The 20584-nt window shown below is 45.6% G+C and overlaps 1 protein-coding gene across 1 annotated transcript in view; it reads right to left on the reverse strand.

Annotated features, from left to right (window-relative positions):
- The window catches only part of CACNG4 (calcium voltage-gated channel auxiliary subunit gamma 4), a 64576-nt gene that overhangs the window by 1849 nt on the left and 42143 nt on the right, over window positions 1-20584 (reverse strand). Inside the window, exons 2-3 of the mRNA XM_075014653.1 lie at window positions 12049-12132; window positions 1832-1972 (exon numbers count right to left, since the gene is read on the reverse strand). Of these exons, the coding sequence (XP_074870754.1) occupies window positions 1832-1972; window positions 12049-12132 (225 nt within the window). The remainder of the gene's footprint in view (window positions 1-1831; window positions 1973-12048; window positions 12133-20584) is intronic.

Genomic DNA, 20584 nt, shown 5'->3' on the forward strand with positions numbered 1-20584 from the left:
TGGTGACACCCCCCGCCCCCACCACAGTCTGTGACGGGCAGATTCTCTCGTTCAGCACCGGTCAGGTCCAGAGGGTGTTGGACTAGAGCGGTTCAACCTGCAGCATTTTGCAGATGCGTAAAATGAGCACTGGGGCTTACCCAGGATAACCCAGCGGGGCAGTGGCAGAACCAGGAACACAAACCAGGAGGCTTGACTCTCATGCCAATAGCCCATCCACTGTGTCACACAGTCCAGGGCTATAATTGCTCATCTTGATCAAAATGAACTCTCATCCACCTTGCAAGACTTTCAGCTAGTGGCTGTGCACTTAACCTGAGGCTTGAAAGAGAGATAGTAACAACAAAGCTATTACCAGACTCTGATGTCCCTAGAGTGAAAAATGTCTTGTATGTCACAGCCTGTATGTTCTGACAACTTGGGGCACAAAAAAACCATAGCTGCAAGAAATGCCTTATTCAGGGTCCACTAGCCACCTAATTTGAATGTCTTTAATAAAATGTAAAACGCTTGTGTTACTGGCCTTGGGTTAAATGCCTTTCCCAAGTTTCCTTCTTAAAATGCTTCAAGAACTTAGTTTCTCTCATGAGATTTGCCTAAGATGAAGTTGCCGACGCCTTTGAATGCCTGGGAAAAAAGAACAGAAAGGGAGCCTCCTTCCTTGTCCAGTGTTCCCTCAAATACTTCCATTCATGTGCAGAATAATTTTATGTGTACCAAGGCATGTGCAAATGCCACCACCTAGTAGAAACAAAACCTAGCTGTGGGCGCTCTGCCAATCAGCTGGGTGGCTTTTGAATTTCTCCTGAGTGTCTGCACAAGGACTCATCTTACAGGGAACAGTGGCCCTGTCCCCTACCTATTAATCATCTGGTGGGAAATGGCAAATCTCTGCAGCTTTCTGTATAACCTGGAAGCTAAATCCACCTTATCTGTTGCTTTCAGTAGAAGTTTGGAGCACCTAAGGCAAGCAGGATTTGGCCTTGTGTGCCACAGAGTGATAGCCACGATACAGCAGAGTCATATGTCATTTTGGCTGTGTCTACACTAGCACCCCCCTTTCGAAAGGGGGATGCTAATGAGACAGGTCGGGATATGCTAATGAGGTGCTGCAATGAATATGCAGAGCTCATTAGCATAATGGCATCCGCAGCACTTCGAAAGTGCCACTTTTGATTGCAAGTGGCTCATTTACACCAAACAGGAAAAGGGGATTTCAAAATGTGCAGGGTCCTTTCGAAAAGAACCCCGTGTAGACGAGCCATGTGCGATCGAAAGCAGCACTTTCGAAGTTCTGCGGCTGCCATTATGCTATGAGGTGCTGCATATTCATTGCAGCACCTCTTTAGCATATCCCAAAGTGTCTCATTAGCAACCTCCTTCCGAAAGGGGGGCGGGGGGGTGCTAGTGTAGACACAGCCTTTATGTTTTAAAAGTGAATCAGGAGCTTAAAACGTGGGAAGGAAACCCATATGGGCTGTTATGCAGTATTTCATCGGCTCCTGCAACAAACAGGGGGAAGGGCAAACCAGAATGCAGATACCTTGCTGTGGATGATAAGGATCAACCGGCTCCTTGATGTGTGTCAGAAACTGCCGGGAGCTCTATAAGCATCCAGGGAGCATTTGCACATCCCTGGCAAGCTGAGGGGAAGCTCATGCACACCCACCCTGCGTTCATTCAGCCCTGCTGCTCTTAGAAAGCCATTAGCACGTTCACAAAAATGAACCACCAAGGTGCTGCCTCAGCACTCAGGGATCCACGGCGTGTTTCCATTTCCATGTTCGAAAGGAGGTGCTACTAAATCAAAACATTTCAGGCAGGAACTTACCTGCTGCAACAAAGAGAATCCCAGCACTGAGGATAATGTTGTTTTTGCTGTTGTAAATCCTTCCTGCTCCCACGCAGAGTCCTCCGAGCAATAGCAATATCGTGCTTAGGATGGGGAATACGCTGGAAGCACGGACAATACCTGAGGGATAGATCAAAGGACAAACATGACAGACAGTTATCAGCCCAGATCCCTTTTCAGGTGCTAGCAAAGAGAGCACAAGGCTCATTTCCCCAGGCCGGGCCCTCAGCCTCAGCTGGCACCATTGTGCCAGTGGCTGATGTGATGGAGACAAAGTGATTGTGACTGCGCACGTCCATTGCTGCTCCTAAATGTTTTGAGATTTCTGTTGGCCCATTGGGAGCTTTTATCATAATCTCTCTTTTGATGCTGCTGCATGGGAAATATTTTTGACAATGCACCAGCCGGCGAGGTTAGAGAGACTAACCCACAGCATCTGGCAGGTAAAGGCCCTGAAAAATGTATGAGCTATTAACCATGTAATGCCATGCTGGCAGCTTTATGGGTTGGGAAGGTGGTTAGAATGTGAGACACCCGCACATTCAGGGAAGTCAGCCTTTTGTTTTCTGACACAATCTTGCTGGCATCTTTCTCTGCCTGTCAGAGAATATTAATGGGCTCAAAGCTCTTTGACATTTAGAAAGGAAAATATTTAGGATACAGGTCTGTGAATATTTGCATTTAATTGGAATAAATTGCCGCCCTTTTTTATTTCTTTATATGGTAGGAAACTTCAGGCCATCCACCACAATGATATTGAGGCCACGAGGCCAGCAAGCCAGGCATCGGAACAAGGGCACTCCTGGGTTAGAGAACAACAGAAAGGCAAGAGGAGGAGAATAAGAATGGATCCAAGTGAAATGATGAGCTCAAACAAAAGCAGGAGGAAGAAGAGGGCTGCACGCACCAACAAAAGGAGGAGGGGGGGAAGAAATACGGTGGAATGTGCTAGAAATAGTGATACAGAGCAACAAAGAAAAGAGGGGCCTATAGATTGGGGTTGCAGGCAGTGAAAATATATAGAGAGTGGTGAGTACACGGACTGCAAGGCCTGCCAACGGACATCAAAAGGACCAACTGCCCCAGGCCCAGTGATTTAAAATGGCTTGAGGACCTTTAAATTGTTTTTGTAGTGGGTGCCGCTGAGACACAATTGCACCAGGCCTGTCCCTTCCGCTCAAGGCCCCGCCCCTTCCCAGAGCACAGAACCAGGCTCCTCTCCTTGCCTGGGGGCCTGTCCGCTCCCCTGCTGACTGCAACGTGTTGTTCTAATGATGCGATCTCCCTTGAGTGAAATTTCGAGGCCCATCTTGTTTTTTTGCCAGGCGCAGTGAACCAGGCCGATTTGCCAAGGAGATGTGGCCTGATGTCTTAGCTGAAGTCTCTCATTTTAGTTCTGTTGGCAGCGGTTTGCCCGTATCAGCCAAATACTTTCTAACCTGGCTGTTTAGCAGAGGGCTCCTGGCTTCATCCTGCTCCCAGTGAATGAATGACAAAAATGCTTGTGCTCTGCAACAGGTACAGGTTTGGGCACAAGCATCACGATGCTTTATTTTTTATTGCAGCAGATGTGATACATACTCAGAACAAAGGGACAGTCCCTTCCCAAAGGGCTTAAAAGGAAAGCCCTGCGCAGATATAAAAACGTGAATCCGCATCCACACCCCTTTGATATCCACATCTGCTCCAGTACTTGCAAAAAACGAGTCGTTCCTATGGAGTGGCTAGGTGCAGATTTGCAAGGCTCTATTACAATTGTTTTGAACTGCAGCTGTGAGAAAAGTCCATCTCCTGCTCCATGGAGCTTCTATGCTGCACAGGGCCTGTTTATGCTGGAGATATTTTCTAAGCAGTGGTAAAACTGGTTCTGATAAAATAACTGAAAAGTCCCTAGAGATCCTGATCAATTTATGCGGTTTTAGGCAGCGTAAATTGATTTCAAGATGAATAAGCAAGGAAAATATATTCCCGTTCTTTGCTCACTCCTTGCTAGGATACATAATCTGACACCTGTTCCTGCTGCTGCCTTCCATTTTACTTCTCACACTATCATTCCACTCCTTTTACAAGCAACTCATGTGTCTTAAAGCAGCACACTGAGCAAGCAGCAAGCTCTGGTGCTAGGAGTGGTAAGAATAACAGATTAACAAATTGCCTTTTTTTTTTTTTAAATTTGCCAGTGATTCCAAAAAACTGAAGATATTTGTTTCGGGTTGTCTGAAAGCTTTCATTTTGATTTAGAGTGTCACTAAAGGGGTTTTTAAATTTAATTTAATTTTAAAGGAATTTTTTAAATGAAAAATTGTTTCAACTCGAAAAAAAATGGGAAGTTTCTTTTTTTTTCAGACATTTTTTTTTTCTTTTTGGTACCAAAACAATTTGGTGAATTTGCAAAATGTTTCAAAAGACCTACATCTGCTTTTTTCACCAGGGAAACGTTTCACCCGAAAAATTTCACCCACTGCTTCTGTTGCTGTCAGTGTCTCCTCCTGTCTCTTGGTGCCTTTCCAGTAATACCAGAGACTGAATTTTCCCTGACAGAAGCAGTACTATTTAGGCCTGATCTAAATTTCATGTTCACCCTGGTATGGCTATCTTGGCTGGGGACATGAAGAAAACCCTACATCTTGGTAACATCACTGAGGGTTGATCTATGCAAGAGCTCAATCTAAATTTTGCAACTTCAGTGATGTTAATAACATCGCTGAAGTTGATGTAGTTGGATCTACTTACTGCAGTGTTGTCACTGCAGTTAGTCGACTGGAGATAGTTTCCCATCGACCTTCCTTGCGCTTCTCATTGAGATGGAGTAGCAGAGTTAATGGGAAAGTGATTGGCGGTTGATTTATTTTTGTCTGTACCACTGGATCAATCGCTGCCTTGTCAATCCAGCCCACAGTGAAGGCAAGTTTTGAGTGTATCTATAGATACAACTTCCCTACCACAAGAGCACTATGATGCTCCAAGCCACTATAATTCAGGGTGGTGGACTTCCAACACTAGCAAGACTCTTCTTTCTGCTGGCGCATAAACAAGAAGTCCTGTGGTACCTTATAGACTAACAGATTTATTGGGAGATAAGCTTTTTTGGGCAAAGACCTGCTTCATCAGATACATCAGAATGCACCCTGGAATGTTTTAAAGCAGTGGTGGCCAGCCATTTAGTGACTAAGAGCCACGTGGATAGAGTGGAAAGCGCTCAACATATTATCTATCTAGATAATATGTGGCTCAATGCCCTCCCCCTCAGCCTGAGCCAGCACCCCCAGCCACTCCTCTAACCCAATGCCCCCCTCCAGAGCCAGACACCCCAAGCTGCTCCCCCCGATCTAACCCACTGCCCTCCCCCAGAACCTCCAGTCCCCCGCTCAAATGATGCTGGTGACTCAGTGGAGCTGCTGCCACTGCCTTCACCACTTGCTTCTCCCGCCACGTGCTGGGGCGCGTGCATAGTGTGGCGGACAGCACTCCTGGCACATGGCTCCAAGCAGGAGCTGCGTTTAATTGCTCAAAGAGCCACAGGTTGGCCACCCCTGCTTTAAAGGCTTAAAGGGAACTAATTTTTCAGAGAGTTCCAAGTGGCCACCCTGGGCATATGGTGGTCGGAGTGGGACACCCAAACAGTCAGTCATAAATATCCTAGTCAGAGAATCCTAATCAGTAGTAATCAAGTCACACACTTTCCCCTTCTCCCATTCACACTGTTCATAATGATTTCATTTCAGCTAAAAGAACTGACCTACAATGTTGCATTGTTACAGTACGAGCGAATACTAACTACACGAGCCAAATTCTCAGCCTGGGCTGTTCTCCTCCTAACAATTAGCACCCCAGATAATATTTTCTGCATTAGTTAATTAACACAAAGCGAGCTGAAACATGGCATTTTCTTCCCACACCATATTACAGTGTTTTCCTTCTACAGCATGTAGTTTTGGTGCTGAAATTTCAAAGCAGCTCATGTGTGCTGTGCAGAGTTTACATATGTCTTCCCAGACCGGTAATAAAATGACAACACATCCAAAAATATTAAGGGAACCCAGCTTTTGCTTGCTCCTCTATTTGTTTTTTCTTGTCGACTGTCCTGTCTCTTTGCGTAGACTTTGCTGCATCACTATCCATTATGACACCTCTGGGGGGAAAGAAACAGCAGCACCATTCTGCTCTTCTTCCTGCCAGGCTCAGAAAGCTCTACCTTTCTGTTCTGGCTTTTAACGTCACCCAGCCAGGGAGTCATTACGGAAACAGTGTGGGTTATATTTTCAAACAAAGCTACAGACCTTTGTGCAGCAGTAGGGTTAGTGACAGACTTTACTGGGCCCTGGGCTCTCTCTCTCTCTCTCTCTCTCTCTCTCTCTCTCTCTCTCTCTGTGTGTGTGTTAATCATTTTCTCATTGGAGTCGTTCATATTGTATCAAGTCCTTTTATATATCATTGTATTAAGTCCTTTTATATAGAAATTTTAAATCTTGTAGCATAGTTCCTAGCAATAAGTAAGATTAACAAAGGTCTTTCTCACACCCTCTTTTGCTTAACTGATTGCCCTGTTGAGTGAATGAGGCATGAAGGGATAATGCACAGAGGACGAGCACCCTCAGGTAGTTGCAAGGGTTGGAGAAGGGATGAAAGGCAGATCCAAGACCAGTGAGAAGAACTATGGGACCTGTGAAGCGGGCCCACTGGAAAACAACTGGACATATGGATGCCTTGGCAGACAGAGCAAGTGCCTGCTTTTGGAAGCACCACCCTCTTTGAACGTGAATGTGGCCACACTGAGACACCACCCAGAAGAAGGCGCCACAGAACTGCATGTGCTTTGGATGGCTCTCCCAGATTATGCATATGAGTGTGATGGCTAACTGGTGCCAACCTGTATGAGAGGGAAGACACTATAAATCTAAGGCATCTTGCAGCAGGACCCTGCGTCTCACCTTGTTGGCACCGGCGCTTCGATCCGGATCAGCAGAACCCTGGTTCCATCCTCTCACCATCTAAACTCACTGGGCCATTGTAGTTAGGAGGAGCAACTAATGGAGAGAGAGTGTGTGTGTGTGTGTGTGTGTGTAATATGTGCATATGGTAAGTGTTGATTTCTATATGTGCATTACCAATAAATAAAGTGTTTGCCCCCCCCCCCCCCGCCGAAAAGATCCCATATAGTACTTTTAAGTACAACACGGGGCCCCCCAGAAGGGGCAGGGCCTCAGGAAGAAAGGATGGGCTTAGGGACTAGCCTCCCCTGGAAACTCTTCACCACCACACAGACTGAGCCATTGGGTTCTGGTGGCAATTTAAAGGGCTCATAGTGACAGCTGACATGATAGCAACAGTGGTGGCCTGAAACCCCAGGCCCCTTTAAATCACTGGGCTCCAGGGCAACTGCCCCCTTTGCCTCACTTTGTCAGCGGCCCTGTGCATCAGCTCTGTGCAATTTCTGACAGCTCCGTGCATGCATTGCGGAAATGCCTGCACAGTAAGCTGCCAGCCATGATCTCGCAAGCTGCTCTGTACCAATGCACAGACCAATTGCGGTCTCTGGGCCTCAGTGGGGCTCCAGCTGTACACAGCTATAAAGCAAATGTGGAGTTAAGCCTGTGAGTAACTGGGGTGTTGCACAGGGCTGGCTGCTGGCCGAATTGGGCCTTTGAGCAGAGGGGTTCCACCAGCAGAGCAGTTTCCAGGTTTCAGGCCTACAGGCCCTATTTACAAAGGTATTTAAGCACCTAAATACACAGCCAAGGGCCCCAGACGAGTTACAAAAGCACCTGTGCAGGCTGAGTGCAGTACTCATTTTCATGCAGTGTGGTTGCAGCCATGTTAGCCCCAGGCTATTAGAGAGAGAAGGTGGGTGAAGTAATATCTTTTATTGGACCAGCTTCAGTGGGGGAGAGAGTTGAGCTTTTGAGCTCCATCGAGTTCTTCCCTACAGGGAAATGTACTTGGAGCATCGCATTTAAGGTGGAACAGTTTGTTTAGCATCAGTAATTAGCACATATTTCCTGGGCCCATTCAGGGTGAAGTGGTGCCTAATGCTCTTGAGGGGGGAAGGTGGCAGGCAATGTTCCCTCTAATTTTTTCCATCCATGGGTGGGATAAATTTTGTTATGTGCACCAAACATGTGCAGATGTGCACCACCAACAGAAACACAAGCAGCCAGCTGCGGGCGCTCTGCTCATCAGCTGGGCGGCACCTGACTCTCTCCTGGGCAGCTGCCCAAGAGTTCGGCTTACAGGGAACACAGTGGCAGGGACGACTTAAGCGTCTGATCAACTATTCTACTAACTCCAATGGTTCTGATAACTCCAAGTTTTCTGTGAGCTCAAAAGCACCTCTCCATCACTAGCAGAAGTTGGTCCAATAAAAGCTATTACCTCGCCCTCCTAGTCTACCTAAGATCCTGAGTCCAGTAGGCCCCAGAGAAAGTGCTCCCCTTGTTATTGGGCCTGCATAAAACTTACAATTCAGATCTATCTTTTCCTGATTTCCACAAGCACTTGCAGGTGGAGGAACAGATGTGCTTTCGCAGAACCCAGGCTGCCTCTTTTTAAAATGCCCCTTCTCTTTCACCTCCGTGAATTTATAGTTTGGCTGGGCTAAGTCAGGTGTGGGAGAGCCCCGAATCACATGAATGAGTGATGCTGTCCTTGCATGCGCGGGCCTACAAAATCTCCATCCTTGGCTCTGTGAGTACATGCTTTGTTTATGGCACGTGATTTAAGGAACAGACGATTTTGACAATATTTGAAGAAAACAGTTGATTTCATTGGGAGTTCTCTAATCTGGAACTCCCTCATCCAGCAACATCTGTAATCTGGCAAGATTTTAGTTGGCCACATCTATGATAAGTATGATAACTAGTCATCTGGCTAAGATTCCTGTGGTCCCATAAAGTTTGTTTCCAGCCGCCAGTCCTGGCTCTCAGTGTTCTGTGATGTTATTTAGCTCTAATTTACCCCTAAATGTCTTCTAAGAGCCCTGCAAACAGCGGAAGTGTTGGTAATGCTGCTAGACAATATTGACCTCCCATGGTCTGGCAAATTCTCTCATCTGGCACCTGTCAGTTCCTGAGAGTGCCAGACTAGAGAGATTCAACCTGTATGGTCAAACCCCTTCACTTGTAAAGCAACGTCACTTTTGTTATCAGGAAATAAACGACTTACAGCAATCCAACTCAACAGGAACCAGTGTGTGATAGTCAAGCCAGTACTTCTACGTTGATAATACACACTGAAAAACATCCTAATTATTTTTTTTACATTATTGGATTTCTCAGGTTAGATACTTCATGAATTGCCATGTCTTGAAGGCTTTATATAACTGAAAAGCAAGTAATCTCTGTTTCCCATTATTTCTAGTGGTATTTGGTCTTTGTTTCTAGAACCGATGCTTTGGAAGATAGTGACTCTAAAACCATCACTGATCTGTGACTTCACGTATTATAGGAAATCTCACTTCTCCAACCACTCTAATTTCTTTTCTCTGCTTTCACCTTTATCCTAGTTCCACATGTGGGTGGAGGAATAAAACATTAAGGGCAGGGTTCCTTTTACTTAAAAACAAACCACGATGGCAGTAGAACTGCTTGTTAAGATCTAATCTTAGCAGTTACCCTTAATAATCTGATTGGTAGAGGGAGTGCAGTTGTAAAGATTAAAGGAGTAAAATAAATTCAGTTTATACTATGTTTGGAATGAGTTTATTTAGTCACGCGGTCCATGGACAGATTGCTATGAATACACTGGGGCAAATTCTCTTTTTCAGTTTCACCAATAGGAATTTTCTGGGTTGGTGTGTCCTCTATGAAATCAGAGCTGCGTCTACACGTGCACGCTACTTCGAAGTAGCGGCAGTAACTTCGAAATAGCACCCGTCACGTCTACACGTGTTGGGCGCTATTTCGAAGTTGAAATCGACGTTAGGCGGCGAGACGTCGAAGTCGCTAACCCCATGAGGGGATGGGAATAGCGCCCTACTTCGACGTTCAACATCGAAGTAGGGACGTGTAGACGATCCGCATCCCGCAACATCGAAATAGCGGGGTCCTCCATGGCGGCCATCAGCTGGGGGGTTGAGAGATACTCTCTCTCCAGCCCTTGCGGGGCTCTGTGGTCACCGTGGGCAGCAGCCCTTAGCCCAGGGCTTCTGGCTGCTGCTGCTGCAGCTGGGGGTCCGTGCTGCATTATACAGGGTCTGCAACTAGTTGTTGGCTCTGTGTATCTTGCACTGTTTAATGAAAGTGTGTCTGGGAGGGGCCCTTTAAGGGAGCGACTTGCTGTTGAGTCCGCCCCGTGACCCTGTCTGCAGCTGTGCCTGGCTCCCTTATTTCGATGTGTGCTACTTTGGCGTGTAGACATTCCCTCGCTGTGCCTATTTCGATGTTGGGCTGAGCAACGTCGAAGTTGAACATCGACGTTGCCGGCCCTGGAGGACGTGTAGACGTTATTCATCGAAATAGCCTATTTCGATGTTGCTACTTCGAAATTAGCTATTTCGATGTAGCGTGCACGTGTAGACGTAGCCCAGGTGTCACAAGCTATGTCTACGCTAGAGAGTGTTGTTGACAAAACCCTGGTTTGGTCGACAAAAGTTGTGGAGCGTCCACACTAAAAATGCATTCTGTCAACATACTGTCTACCAAACTCGCTCTTTTGTCGACAGCCTTCTGGCCTCTCTCCCACCAGCCAGAATGCCTTTCTTGACAGAATCTGTAGATAAAAAAGATGTGTGGACACTCCAGAGAGCCCTCTATTGACAGACAGCGCTTCCAGGTCACCAGGCAGCCCTGTCTGGTTGGCCATTCTGTTGAGAGAGCGCCTGGGCAGTTCGGCTGCTCTCTGTTGACAGAGTGGATCGCTTTTTCGGTCTGCTCTGTAGTCTGGCCACAATCTGTTGATAGAAGTTTTGTCAGAAGATCTCTTCCAAAAGTAACTTCTCTTGACAGTTGGCTGTAGCGCAGACATAGCCACAATGTGGTAGTGTAAACAACAGCAGGCAAACTCGAACTTGGAACCTCTGGAGATTAGTACATGAACCTCTACAGCCTGAGCTAAAAGCCAATTGCTTTTCAGCTAAGGTCATAGAGGATACTCGTTCTTTCTTTCTGCACATGGTCTAGATGCCACTACATGGGACAGTTAACCACACCCAGCAGGTGCATGGGTTACAGTAGCTCCAAAAATTATTCTCCCAGTGACTGAACCACGTACAGCAAAGTATTAAGTTGTCTGCTGTTTGTTAAGTCTGTGTGCAGCCTGTGGAGGAAAATCTACATACACAGAGGAGTTACTTTTATTATGAAAGACTGAGTATATGTCTTCTGTGCATAGCTCATCCATGATGGCACCTGTCATTTTTTTTTATTTAGTGGGGCGACTCAATGGTAAATATGAAAACTGAAGTGTATATAACTCTAGTGGAGGCACACAGAGTTTTTAAACATGTACACATAATCTCGGTCTCAGACCACTGTTCTTTCACTCCTCATTCCTCCCCCATTGCACCCTCCACCGCTTTGCAAGAGTGCACTCATCTGGTCAGATGCAAGGTCATGGCAGTTCATTCTAGGTCTCAAGGCACCAAGGTAGCAGTTCACTGCTTGGTTATCTCAAAGCACATGAAGTTCAGTATTTCAACATCATGGCCTCTGCAGTAATCTCTGGAAAGTTGCTTGGTAGGAGCCAGTCAATAAGGTGCCACAGGACTTCTCATTGTTTTTGCAGATACAGACTAGCACGGCCACCCCTCTGATACTGGCTACTCCAACAGCTTTGTCTGTCCCTACTGCTTATTCATGAGCAGCCCACGAACTTCTGGCTGGGTGAGGCTAGATCCCAGCTCCATCTCATCTACCCAGACCCTGCTGCTTCATCACCCACCCCCAAACTGAGAGGTTCCCCACTGCAGCCATCGGCTCACACTCTGGGCTGGCTAGTGGCCACAGCTCCTCCCCCAGCCCCAGGGTGTTAGGAGGGAGAGTGCACAGTGTCACCAGAACCTTCTCCCACCCGCAAGAATGTGGGTGGCCTGGCCCCAGCCCCTGGAAGCCAACAGCACAGCCAAAATAGGGATCCTCTGCTGGTAGACTGTGGGCACCTCCATGCCCGGCTGTTTGGGGAGGCATATTCTCCCTCAGCCTCCCCTCCCTACCAGCTATGTGCTTATTCTTATTAATGAGGTGTGCTACTTTGATACTTACGAAGAAGGTATTCTGAGCTGTCATGGTCATAGTCATTGTCCTCAGGGAAGTGGTTAATTCGGAAGCAATGTCCTTTGTAGAGTCCTAAAGGAGAGCAAAACGGAACAAGGCACTGAAACACATCCAAACAAAAAGCAACTTTATAAATGGTCCTCTGCAAATTCTACCCGCTTTTTTTTAATTCAAGGGGTAGTTTTTCCTCCTATAGAATTTGGTCAGCAAGTTCCTCACAGCAACAAAACAATCTTACAACCAGATCCATGTGGATAGAGAGATCCATTCAAAAAGGGTTTAGTATAGGAGCAGGGCCTAACAAGGTGCAAAGGAATCTGTGTAGCTGTAATTTGTTAATTGGTGCTCTTCCACTTGGGAATAAAATTAATTCAGGGAGAGTTATCTACTGCACAGAAATGTTCGGTGCTGACAGATTTGAAAATCATTAGTTCATACCATTTTAACAGGAGCACAGCTGCACCTTCTAGGATATAGCTGTGGATTTACTTGACTCATAGTAATAATGATCACGAGGATTTCCTACAAAGTAATGACTAAGCCAAGGGATTTCTGCAGTGCTCTGTGGCTCACAACTGCAAGTCTTGCAACTACACAGTCCATTGAATTCATTTCCCTGATAAAGTGGCATAGCTACTGTATTAGTGGTAACTGCTTGGGAATGTTATCTGTAATAACAAGAAGTCCTGTGGCACCTTATAGACTAACAGGTATTTTGGAGCATAAGCTTTCATGGTCAAAGACCCGCTTACTCAGATTCTCTGTAATGCATTTCACTGGCTCTAAACAGCAGATAAATAGCCCATCCAGTGTGGGTAAACAACCCTCCTGAGCTGTCTGCTATTCATAAATAACTTTGTGAATGTCTACACAATGCAACTGCTATTTCAAAACAATTTGGAAATAGTGGATGAATTATTTTGAATTTCATAAACCTCATTCTAGGAGGAATAGTGCCTATTCTGAAACAGATATTGCAGAACAGGGGCTGTGTAGACAGAGCAAGACATGAGAAGTCATTCTTAAGCTCTACTCTGCACTGGTTAGGCCCCAGTTGCAGTATTGTGTCCAGTTCTGGGCACCACATTTCAAGAAAGATGTGGAGAAACTGGAAAGGGGCCAGAAAAGAGCAAGAAGAATGATCAAAGGTCGAGAGAACATGACCTATGAAGAAAGGCTGAAAGAACTGGGCTTGTTTCATTTGGAAAAAAGAAGATTGAGGGGGGACATGAAAGTGGTGTTCGGGTATCTAAAAGGGTGTCATAAGGAGGAGGGAGAAAACTTGCTCTTCTCGGCCTCTGAGGATAGAACAAGAAGCAATGGGCTAAACTGCAGCAAGGCAGGTTTAGGTTGGACATTAGGAAAAAGTTCCTAACTGTCACGGTAGTCAAACACTGGAATAAATTGCCCAGGAAGGTTGTGGAATCTCCATCTCTGGAGATATGTAACAACAGGTTAGATAAATGTCTATCAGGGATGGTCTAGACAGTACTTGGTCCTGCCATTAGACCAGGGCGCTGGACTCGATGACCTCTCAAGGTCCCTTCCAGTCCTAGTATTCTATGATTAGGGGCTATTTCAAAATCAGCTATAGTGTATCCAAGGGCTCTAATCCAAAATAGGCTCTTTTGTGCCTCGACACTCTATTTCGAAATAGCAGAGCGCTATTTCGACAAGCATTGTGTGTGTAGGTGTTCTATTTTGAAATAAGCTATTCCAGACATAGCCTCACAGACATTTACAGGCCTATCAAATAATTCCCTATGAAATCCTTCCTCCCACATAGTTTGGATACTTGACTGGGCCCCACATGTGAATTTATTTTGGGCAGACGCTCTATTATTGCAGCTGCTTGGTTCCTTAAAGGGGCTCAATGGATTCTTAGGCTAGGTCTGTACTGCTGTAGAAGATCGACCTGCTCAGGGTCGATTTTCTGCGGTTTTGTTTTGCGCATGCTCGAAACGGCACTTTCTGGGGTCAAAGATGACCCCGTAACTCCTCGTGAGCGGTGAGGATTAAGGAGAAATGCTCCCGTCAATATTCTTCCATATACAGACATTGAAGTCGACCGCTCATAAGTGGATTTTAGCTATGCGATTGGCGTAGGTAAAACAGCGTATCAGTGATCGACTATTATGTTTAGTACATATATAACCTTAAATTAAGGATGATGGTTACATCCCCCAGTTTCACCAAGGTTTTACCCAGGGCATAAACAAACTATAAAATGGCCAGTTTAGAAGGGAAGGGCTTATATTCCTAAGAGATCCAGTTCAGAACCTGTTCCATGTTACGTTTGTTCATGTGTGGAGTTTTGCTGCTCCAGGTTCCCTCTCAGCTTAGAAAGAAATAGAATGGTCCTGACTTGTCACTTTCTGCATTAATTTGTCCATAGGTTGATTGTTTGGTTCCTGCGGTTCTCTAAAAATGTCCTGGGCTTTTATTGAAGTGCCTCAAACAAGTACAGATTTTGTGAGCCCTTGCCAAAAGATTTGTCGTGCTGGCATTATAAAGGAAATCATGCTCTGACAAACGCAGGTGCTTTGCAGAACATGCCAGGTTTGAATTTGCTATCTCACGCTGGCTTCGTTGTTATAGCTGGGGACGCTATTGGGGAAAGAAACCACGAGAGGTAAAAGGAACATTTACAGGGTCTTTAGGCTTTGAGAGCTGTTTGCTAGCTGAGCAATCTTTGTGATACTCAAAGACCCAAAGTCCATCTTCCTTCTGAAAGTTACTCTTCTGTCTATTTAATATTTTGGCAGCACCTCCTTATCCTAAAATTCTCATGTACTCATCCTACCTTCTCTTCACAAGTACAGGCTGAACTTCTCTAGTCAGGCACTCCCTGGCCTGGCAACATCCATGGTCCGGAATGATTAGTCAGATGTCCATTTATGGGTGTTACCAAGTTTCCCAGGGTCACATAAAGTTTGTTTACAGCCACCAGTCCTGGCTGTCAGTGTTCTGTGCTGTTTTTTAGCTCTAATTCACCCCTAAATGTCTTCTCAGATCCCTGTAAGCCGTGGAAGTGTTGGTAATGCTGTGAGACAATATTGACCTCCTGTAGTAGTATGTAGGCATCCTTCAGTCTGCATAGACTATGGATCACGCCCTTTATAGTTTCAATTGAGGGCTTCATTTACAGTGTCCACTGTGACTATGAAGACCCACATGAGAGTGACAGTCCTTGCTGCATCTCTTGCAGATGTGGTGGCTGTCTGGCAAGTCCTTAGTGTGCTTTCTGTGCGCTTGCTTCTCCTCTGCTAGCTGTCTGATCCTCATCTCGCCCTTCTGAAGGCCCTTGTGTAACCCCTGCCTCCATCTGCTGCAGTCGTCTGCTAGTTCTTCCCAGTTGTCCAGCTCGACGTCTACCTCTCTGAGGTCTCTCTTGCAGACATCTTTGTAGTGCAACTGGGGGCATCCGGGAGGTCTTTTGCCAGAGGCTAGCTCACCATACAGGACGTCTTTTGGAATCCTTCCATCATTCATCCTGTGGACGTGGCCTCCTGTGGTTCAGCAAATTCTCTGCTTCAGCACCGATTAGGTCCTAAGGGTGCTGGATTAGAGAGGTTCAACCTGTATACTCATAACTAACCCTTTATATCAAGCCTTCTGAACTCTCACTGTAATCATTAAACCTTAAGCTTTCTCCAGACAACAAGTTGATCTTGTGCCTTCTTCAGTTCTGGCTTCTTTTCCCATCTACAGCCATTGAAGTGTCTCCAGACCATAGTATGGATAACCTCGGACAGTTTCATCAGTGTTGCTCTTTCCATAACACTGGAATTAGTAGTTTGGTTAAAGGCTATAGGTCAGACTCTGTTCTCATGGACACTGGTGCAGATTTGGGTTTACCTCAAGGTACCTGACATCAGATTCTGGCTCTGTGCCTTCTCCATATTGTTACTGTACTTCTCCAGAAAGGAAACCCTTGTTTTAAAATGTCAGCATAGAATCCTAGAACTGGAAGGGACCTTGAGAGGTCAAGTCCAGTCCCCTGCCCTCACAGCAGACCCAACCAAAGTCTAGACCATCCCTGATCGACATCTATCTAACCTGCTCTTAAATATCTCCAGTGATGGAGATTCCACAACCTCCCTAGGCAATTTTTATTTCAGTACTTAACCATCCTGACAGAAAGCTTTTCCTAATATCCAACCAAAACCTCCCTTGCTGCAGTTTAAGCCCATTGCTTCTTGTCCTAGCCTCAGAGGCCAAGGAAAACAATTTTTCTCCACCCTTGTAACGCTATCTGCTATATTTTGTCCCCTCTTAGTCTTCTCTTTGTTAAACATGAATGCACTGAACTCATCTCACGTCAAGAGCTGTTTCCTCAAGAGTTTTCTTCAAGAGCTGTCAGGTCTAACAAACTCTTTGGGCTTGTCTTTTCAACCATCTCCCGTTGTCTGGTAGGCAAAATAAATCTCTTCTGGTCTCTGATTTTCTTACCTCCTGGAGTGGCAAGAATCCCTCCTCTTCCACCATCTGGGGTCTTTCCTTTCCACTGCTTAATGCATTCTTTCCCTCTCAATGATGCAAGCTGAATAACTACCAGTCTCCTCCTATTGTCTCCTGCTCCTGCTGTTTTTTAAAATATGCAGCCCTCACCATGATTCTGGTCATTTTGGCCTCCTTGCAGCTTGACGACATATGCTGCAAGGTCGCATTTGCACCACATCCAGGCTGCAGCTGTCAAGTCCTCTGAGCCTACCCAGCTGCAAATTAGGGATTATGGTCTGTTCTTAAAGAGGGTTATGTTATTAGCTGCCTCCATTTCCCACAAGTTTGGGAAGTCATGTTGAATTCTAGGTATGCTTCCCTGTTTATCCAGTCACTCCATGGTCTCAGTCCTATCCCCTTGAGTCTTCCACTTAACCGTAGCGCTGCTTAGTAATTCTCTTATCTCCCTAGAATGCTGAATACCCCTAACAGGGGCATGCTGACCTGCTAGGCCCCAGCCCTGCTTCAGTGATGCTCTCCTGACAATCCAAAATTAGAACTCTCAGTCTTCACCCCAGTTTTAGCTGAGCTCAGCTCTGCCCAAAGAGCTGGGCACAGTCCTGGACGGGGGACTGTCTTTCTGCCTCCCAGCCTCTCCTGCCTGGGGTTTGTCCTTTTCCACAGTCTCTCCTGCTGGGCCTTTGAAGTCTCTAGTGCGTTTTCCAGGCCTGCCTCCTAGAACATCTTCCTCATGCTCTCCTCTTTTGTGAGCTTTCTCCCCACTGAGTGAGGGCCCGGCAGGAGACTCCTGGATCCCAACAGTATCTACAGACTTCACTAGTTTTCTGGACTTCTCCACTTGGCGACAACTTCCTGCTCTTTTTGTAGTGGAATCACCTGATCCCTCTCAGGTGGGGCTCAGGGTATGATCAGGGTTGGATTCACTGTAGGATATGGGGCAATTTCCCAATTATAATGTTCCAGGCCTTAGATATCATGCATCATTTACAATGGAAGAACATGATTTTTACTCAAGATTCTTGAGATCTGCTTCCACGATCCTCATTCACCATGAGGCATTGTCTAGTCCTATTTCCCTTTACTGTTTCTCCTTTGGTATCTGCCCATAAGCTCTATCTTCTGTGACAAAGTTCCTCCTCAAACTTTGTGGGGCCTGTGCTTTTAAGCAGACCGCTTGCCTCAGAGGCTCACAGCTCCCCATGTAATGGGGAGAGGGTGGTGGGTAGAACTCTGCCCTCTTCTATGGGCTCCACCCCAGAGACACTGTGAAAGCAGCCGCCTACAAACATCTCCAATAACAGAGGCATGACAGCTACGATTTCCTGGGCCCCTTCCCCCAGCCGTTCCCTGCACTGTCCTTACACACAGGCTCTTCTCTCTGACATCCACACTTACTTGCTCCTCCCAGATCCTCCACAGCACCTTCTCTCCACAGCTCCTTGGACACACTGAGCTACCAGAAGAGGAGCCTTTTTTAATGTCTCAACTAATTCTTAATTGTCCCCATATGTCCTGATTAGCCTAACTCACTTGTCTCTGGGAACTGGGTCCATGTGCTTTAATTAGCTTGATTGTCCTGACTAATTCTGGCAAATGCCTGCTAGTTCTAGACTTGCCTCTGTTAGTTTACCCTGGAAGCCGGGACCTATTTAATCTGTGGCTAATATATTTCCCTTCTACTACTTTGCTATAGTCCTCTGGCCTAACTCTGTCACACCCCATTATTTCCTAGGAAGATAAATTGCTAAAGATTTCTCCTCTGTTTCCCCATCCCCAGTTAACTGTGCTAACTAAGCATTGCCATCTTACTACTTTTACACACAGTTTTAGTATGCAGCATGGCTGGAGTGCTACATTTCTGGAGTGCCTTATCCGGTGTCTCAAGTGTACGACGTGCAGCCATAAATAGTGAGAGGCCAAGTAGTAGTCTGGGAAATGTGAACTTTTTGTCCCCACCACTCCCTTGTCTCGTAAAACGTTCTTTAATATCACCAGTTGGAATCCATCCTCATCACGGATCTGCAGCTAACATCATCCATTTCAGCCATGCCAGAGAACTAGCGCCTTCCTTCAGGCACCAATGTCTCCTGCAATATGGTGCATATGTTGCTCTCTACATTGAGTATTAATAATTTTTTTTTTTTTATCATTGGACACATTTCAAATTTCATGCTAGCTGGGGCCATCTGATCTCTCTAGAAATAATAGCCTGCAGGCACCAATGAGGACAGCATCTTCGCTCCATTACCCCGCAGCACCCTGACCAGATTGTGATTTCAGTCATGCTGGGATAAACCCAGAATACCGCCGATGACACGAATGTCAATTTTTTTTTATTAAGATTGACTACTTGTATCCCATCTGAATACCGATACATCTTCGTCCAGAACAATAGCCACTTCTTTCTCGTTGCTTTTTCCTGGCCCCTGCATATGCCAACATACCTGGGGAAGTCTCCTTCAGGGCACATGATAGGCTGTTGCCATCCTGTCAATCATCAGAGAGGCCTGCAATGTCAGTTCTGTCCTCTACAACTTGGAGATTACATGCTCTTCCTGTTTGGAGTAGCATTCATAATCTCTGAATGACAAACCATATTTATTTTCACATTGTCCAACTGTACTTTCTCCCACTGCTAGCGCTACTGGGACGGAGTTTCCCTTAAGGGAGAGTTTTCTATAGTTTAGCCTCTTATCAATTCTTCCTCATTAACATGGTGATCAACTAGGACTTGATGGGCTTCTTGTTTGTATACACATCACAGTTCTAAAGCCAATAGCATGGTCTATAAGTTCCGCCACGAACAAAACATAAGGAAACGGGCTGTTATGTCCTTTCAAATTCCTTTGTTAATTTATACTTTGACATGGACCTGGGCATACTCAGGGCATGAATGCTGATCTCAGCAATAAGTAATGCACTCGGCATAGTATATTAGGCCCCCAGCTCAGGGGTTGGCAACCAAAGTAGCAGGAAAAAACATTTTTGTCAAATTTAGTAAAAAATCAATAATTTAAGAGCTGCAGTGCATGAGAATACGAGACGGTTGTCAGTAAATAACATCAAGCCATACTTTTTGTTAACCCCTATTTAAAGAACAACGCACATAGAAAGATTTGTAATGTGATACAAATTTACTGCAGCATGTTCACAAACTTTTTCTACATTCTATTTCCTCACACTTTACGTGCGTGTGTGTGTGTACCACTATCTTCCTAACTTTCACTCCTGAACCCACTTTAGTTATTCCAATTTTACTTTATATTTAATTTCAGTGGTTCTTCTTAAAATGCATGGTGCCCTTCACAGCAGGAATGCCGTAAGCTTCCTTTTCCTTTTCAGAATCAAGACTTTATTAGCAACATGATCAAAACACAGCTACAGTATCATATCCCACAATGCACTGTGCATATTAACGGGAGAGCTACCCCAACATTTCGAGATTACATATTGTTTGCTATTTATATATGAAATGTTTATTGTTCAGCTTTAGATGTTCATTGTTTATCTAAAATAATCAGGAAGGTTTTTTTTTGTTTGTTTGTTTTTTAAATTTTGCAATTATATTGTTGGGAGCCACAAAGAAGTCCTTGAAGACCCACATGTGGCTCCGGAGGCACAGGTTGTAGACCCTTGCCCTAGATTGTCCGTTGTCTCACTTTTTCAGGCACGTTCGTAAGCTACTGCCATTGTCTTTTTTTAGAGCCTGTTGGAACTACCAAATATCCCCACTTAGACCGACTGGATTTCCTTCATCCGCCTTGGCAGGAGACAGAGGTTTGAGCTGCAATTTGAACAACCCAGCTTTGTAAAACTGTAAGAACCAACACTCCTGGATAAGAACTCTGGAGACCTTTGAGGGTGTTTGGATGTGCTTTTGAAGAATGTATCTGGCATCTATGTTTATAAGAGACCAAGCAAAAGAGTCCAGATCTAAATGTTGTGGCTTAGGCCCACCTCCAAGGTTTCATAGGTCTTGTGATGGTGCATTTGCCCTACACTGAGAGCCAATCAGAAGAGGGCTTGAGGCACTCAGTCAGAGCCAGGCATCACTGTATAA

This window comes from Carettochelys insculpta, chromosome 20 (assembly GCF_033958435.1).
Source record: "Carettochelys insculpta isolate YL-2023 chromosome 20, ASM3395843v1, whole genome shotgun sequence".
NCBI classification, from domain to species: Eukaryota; Metazoa; Chordata; order Testudines; family Carettochelyidae; genus Carettochelys; species Carettochelys insculpta.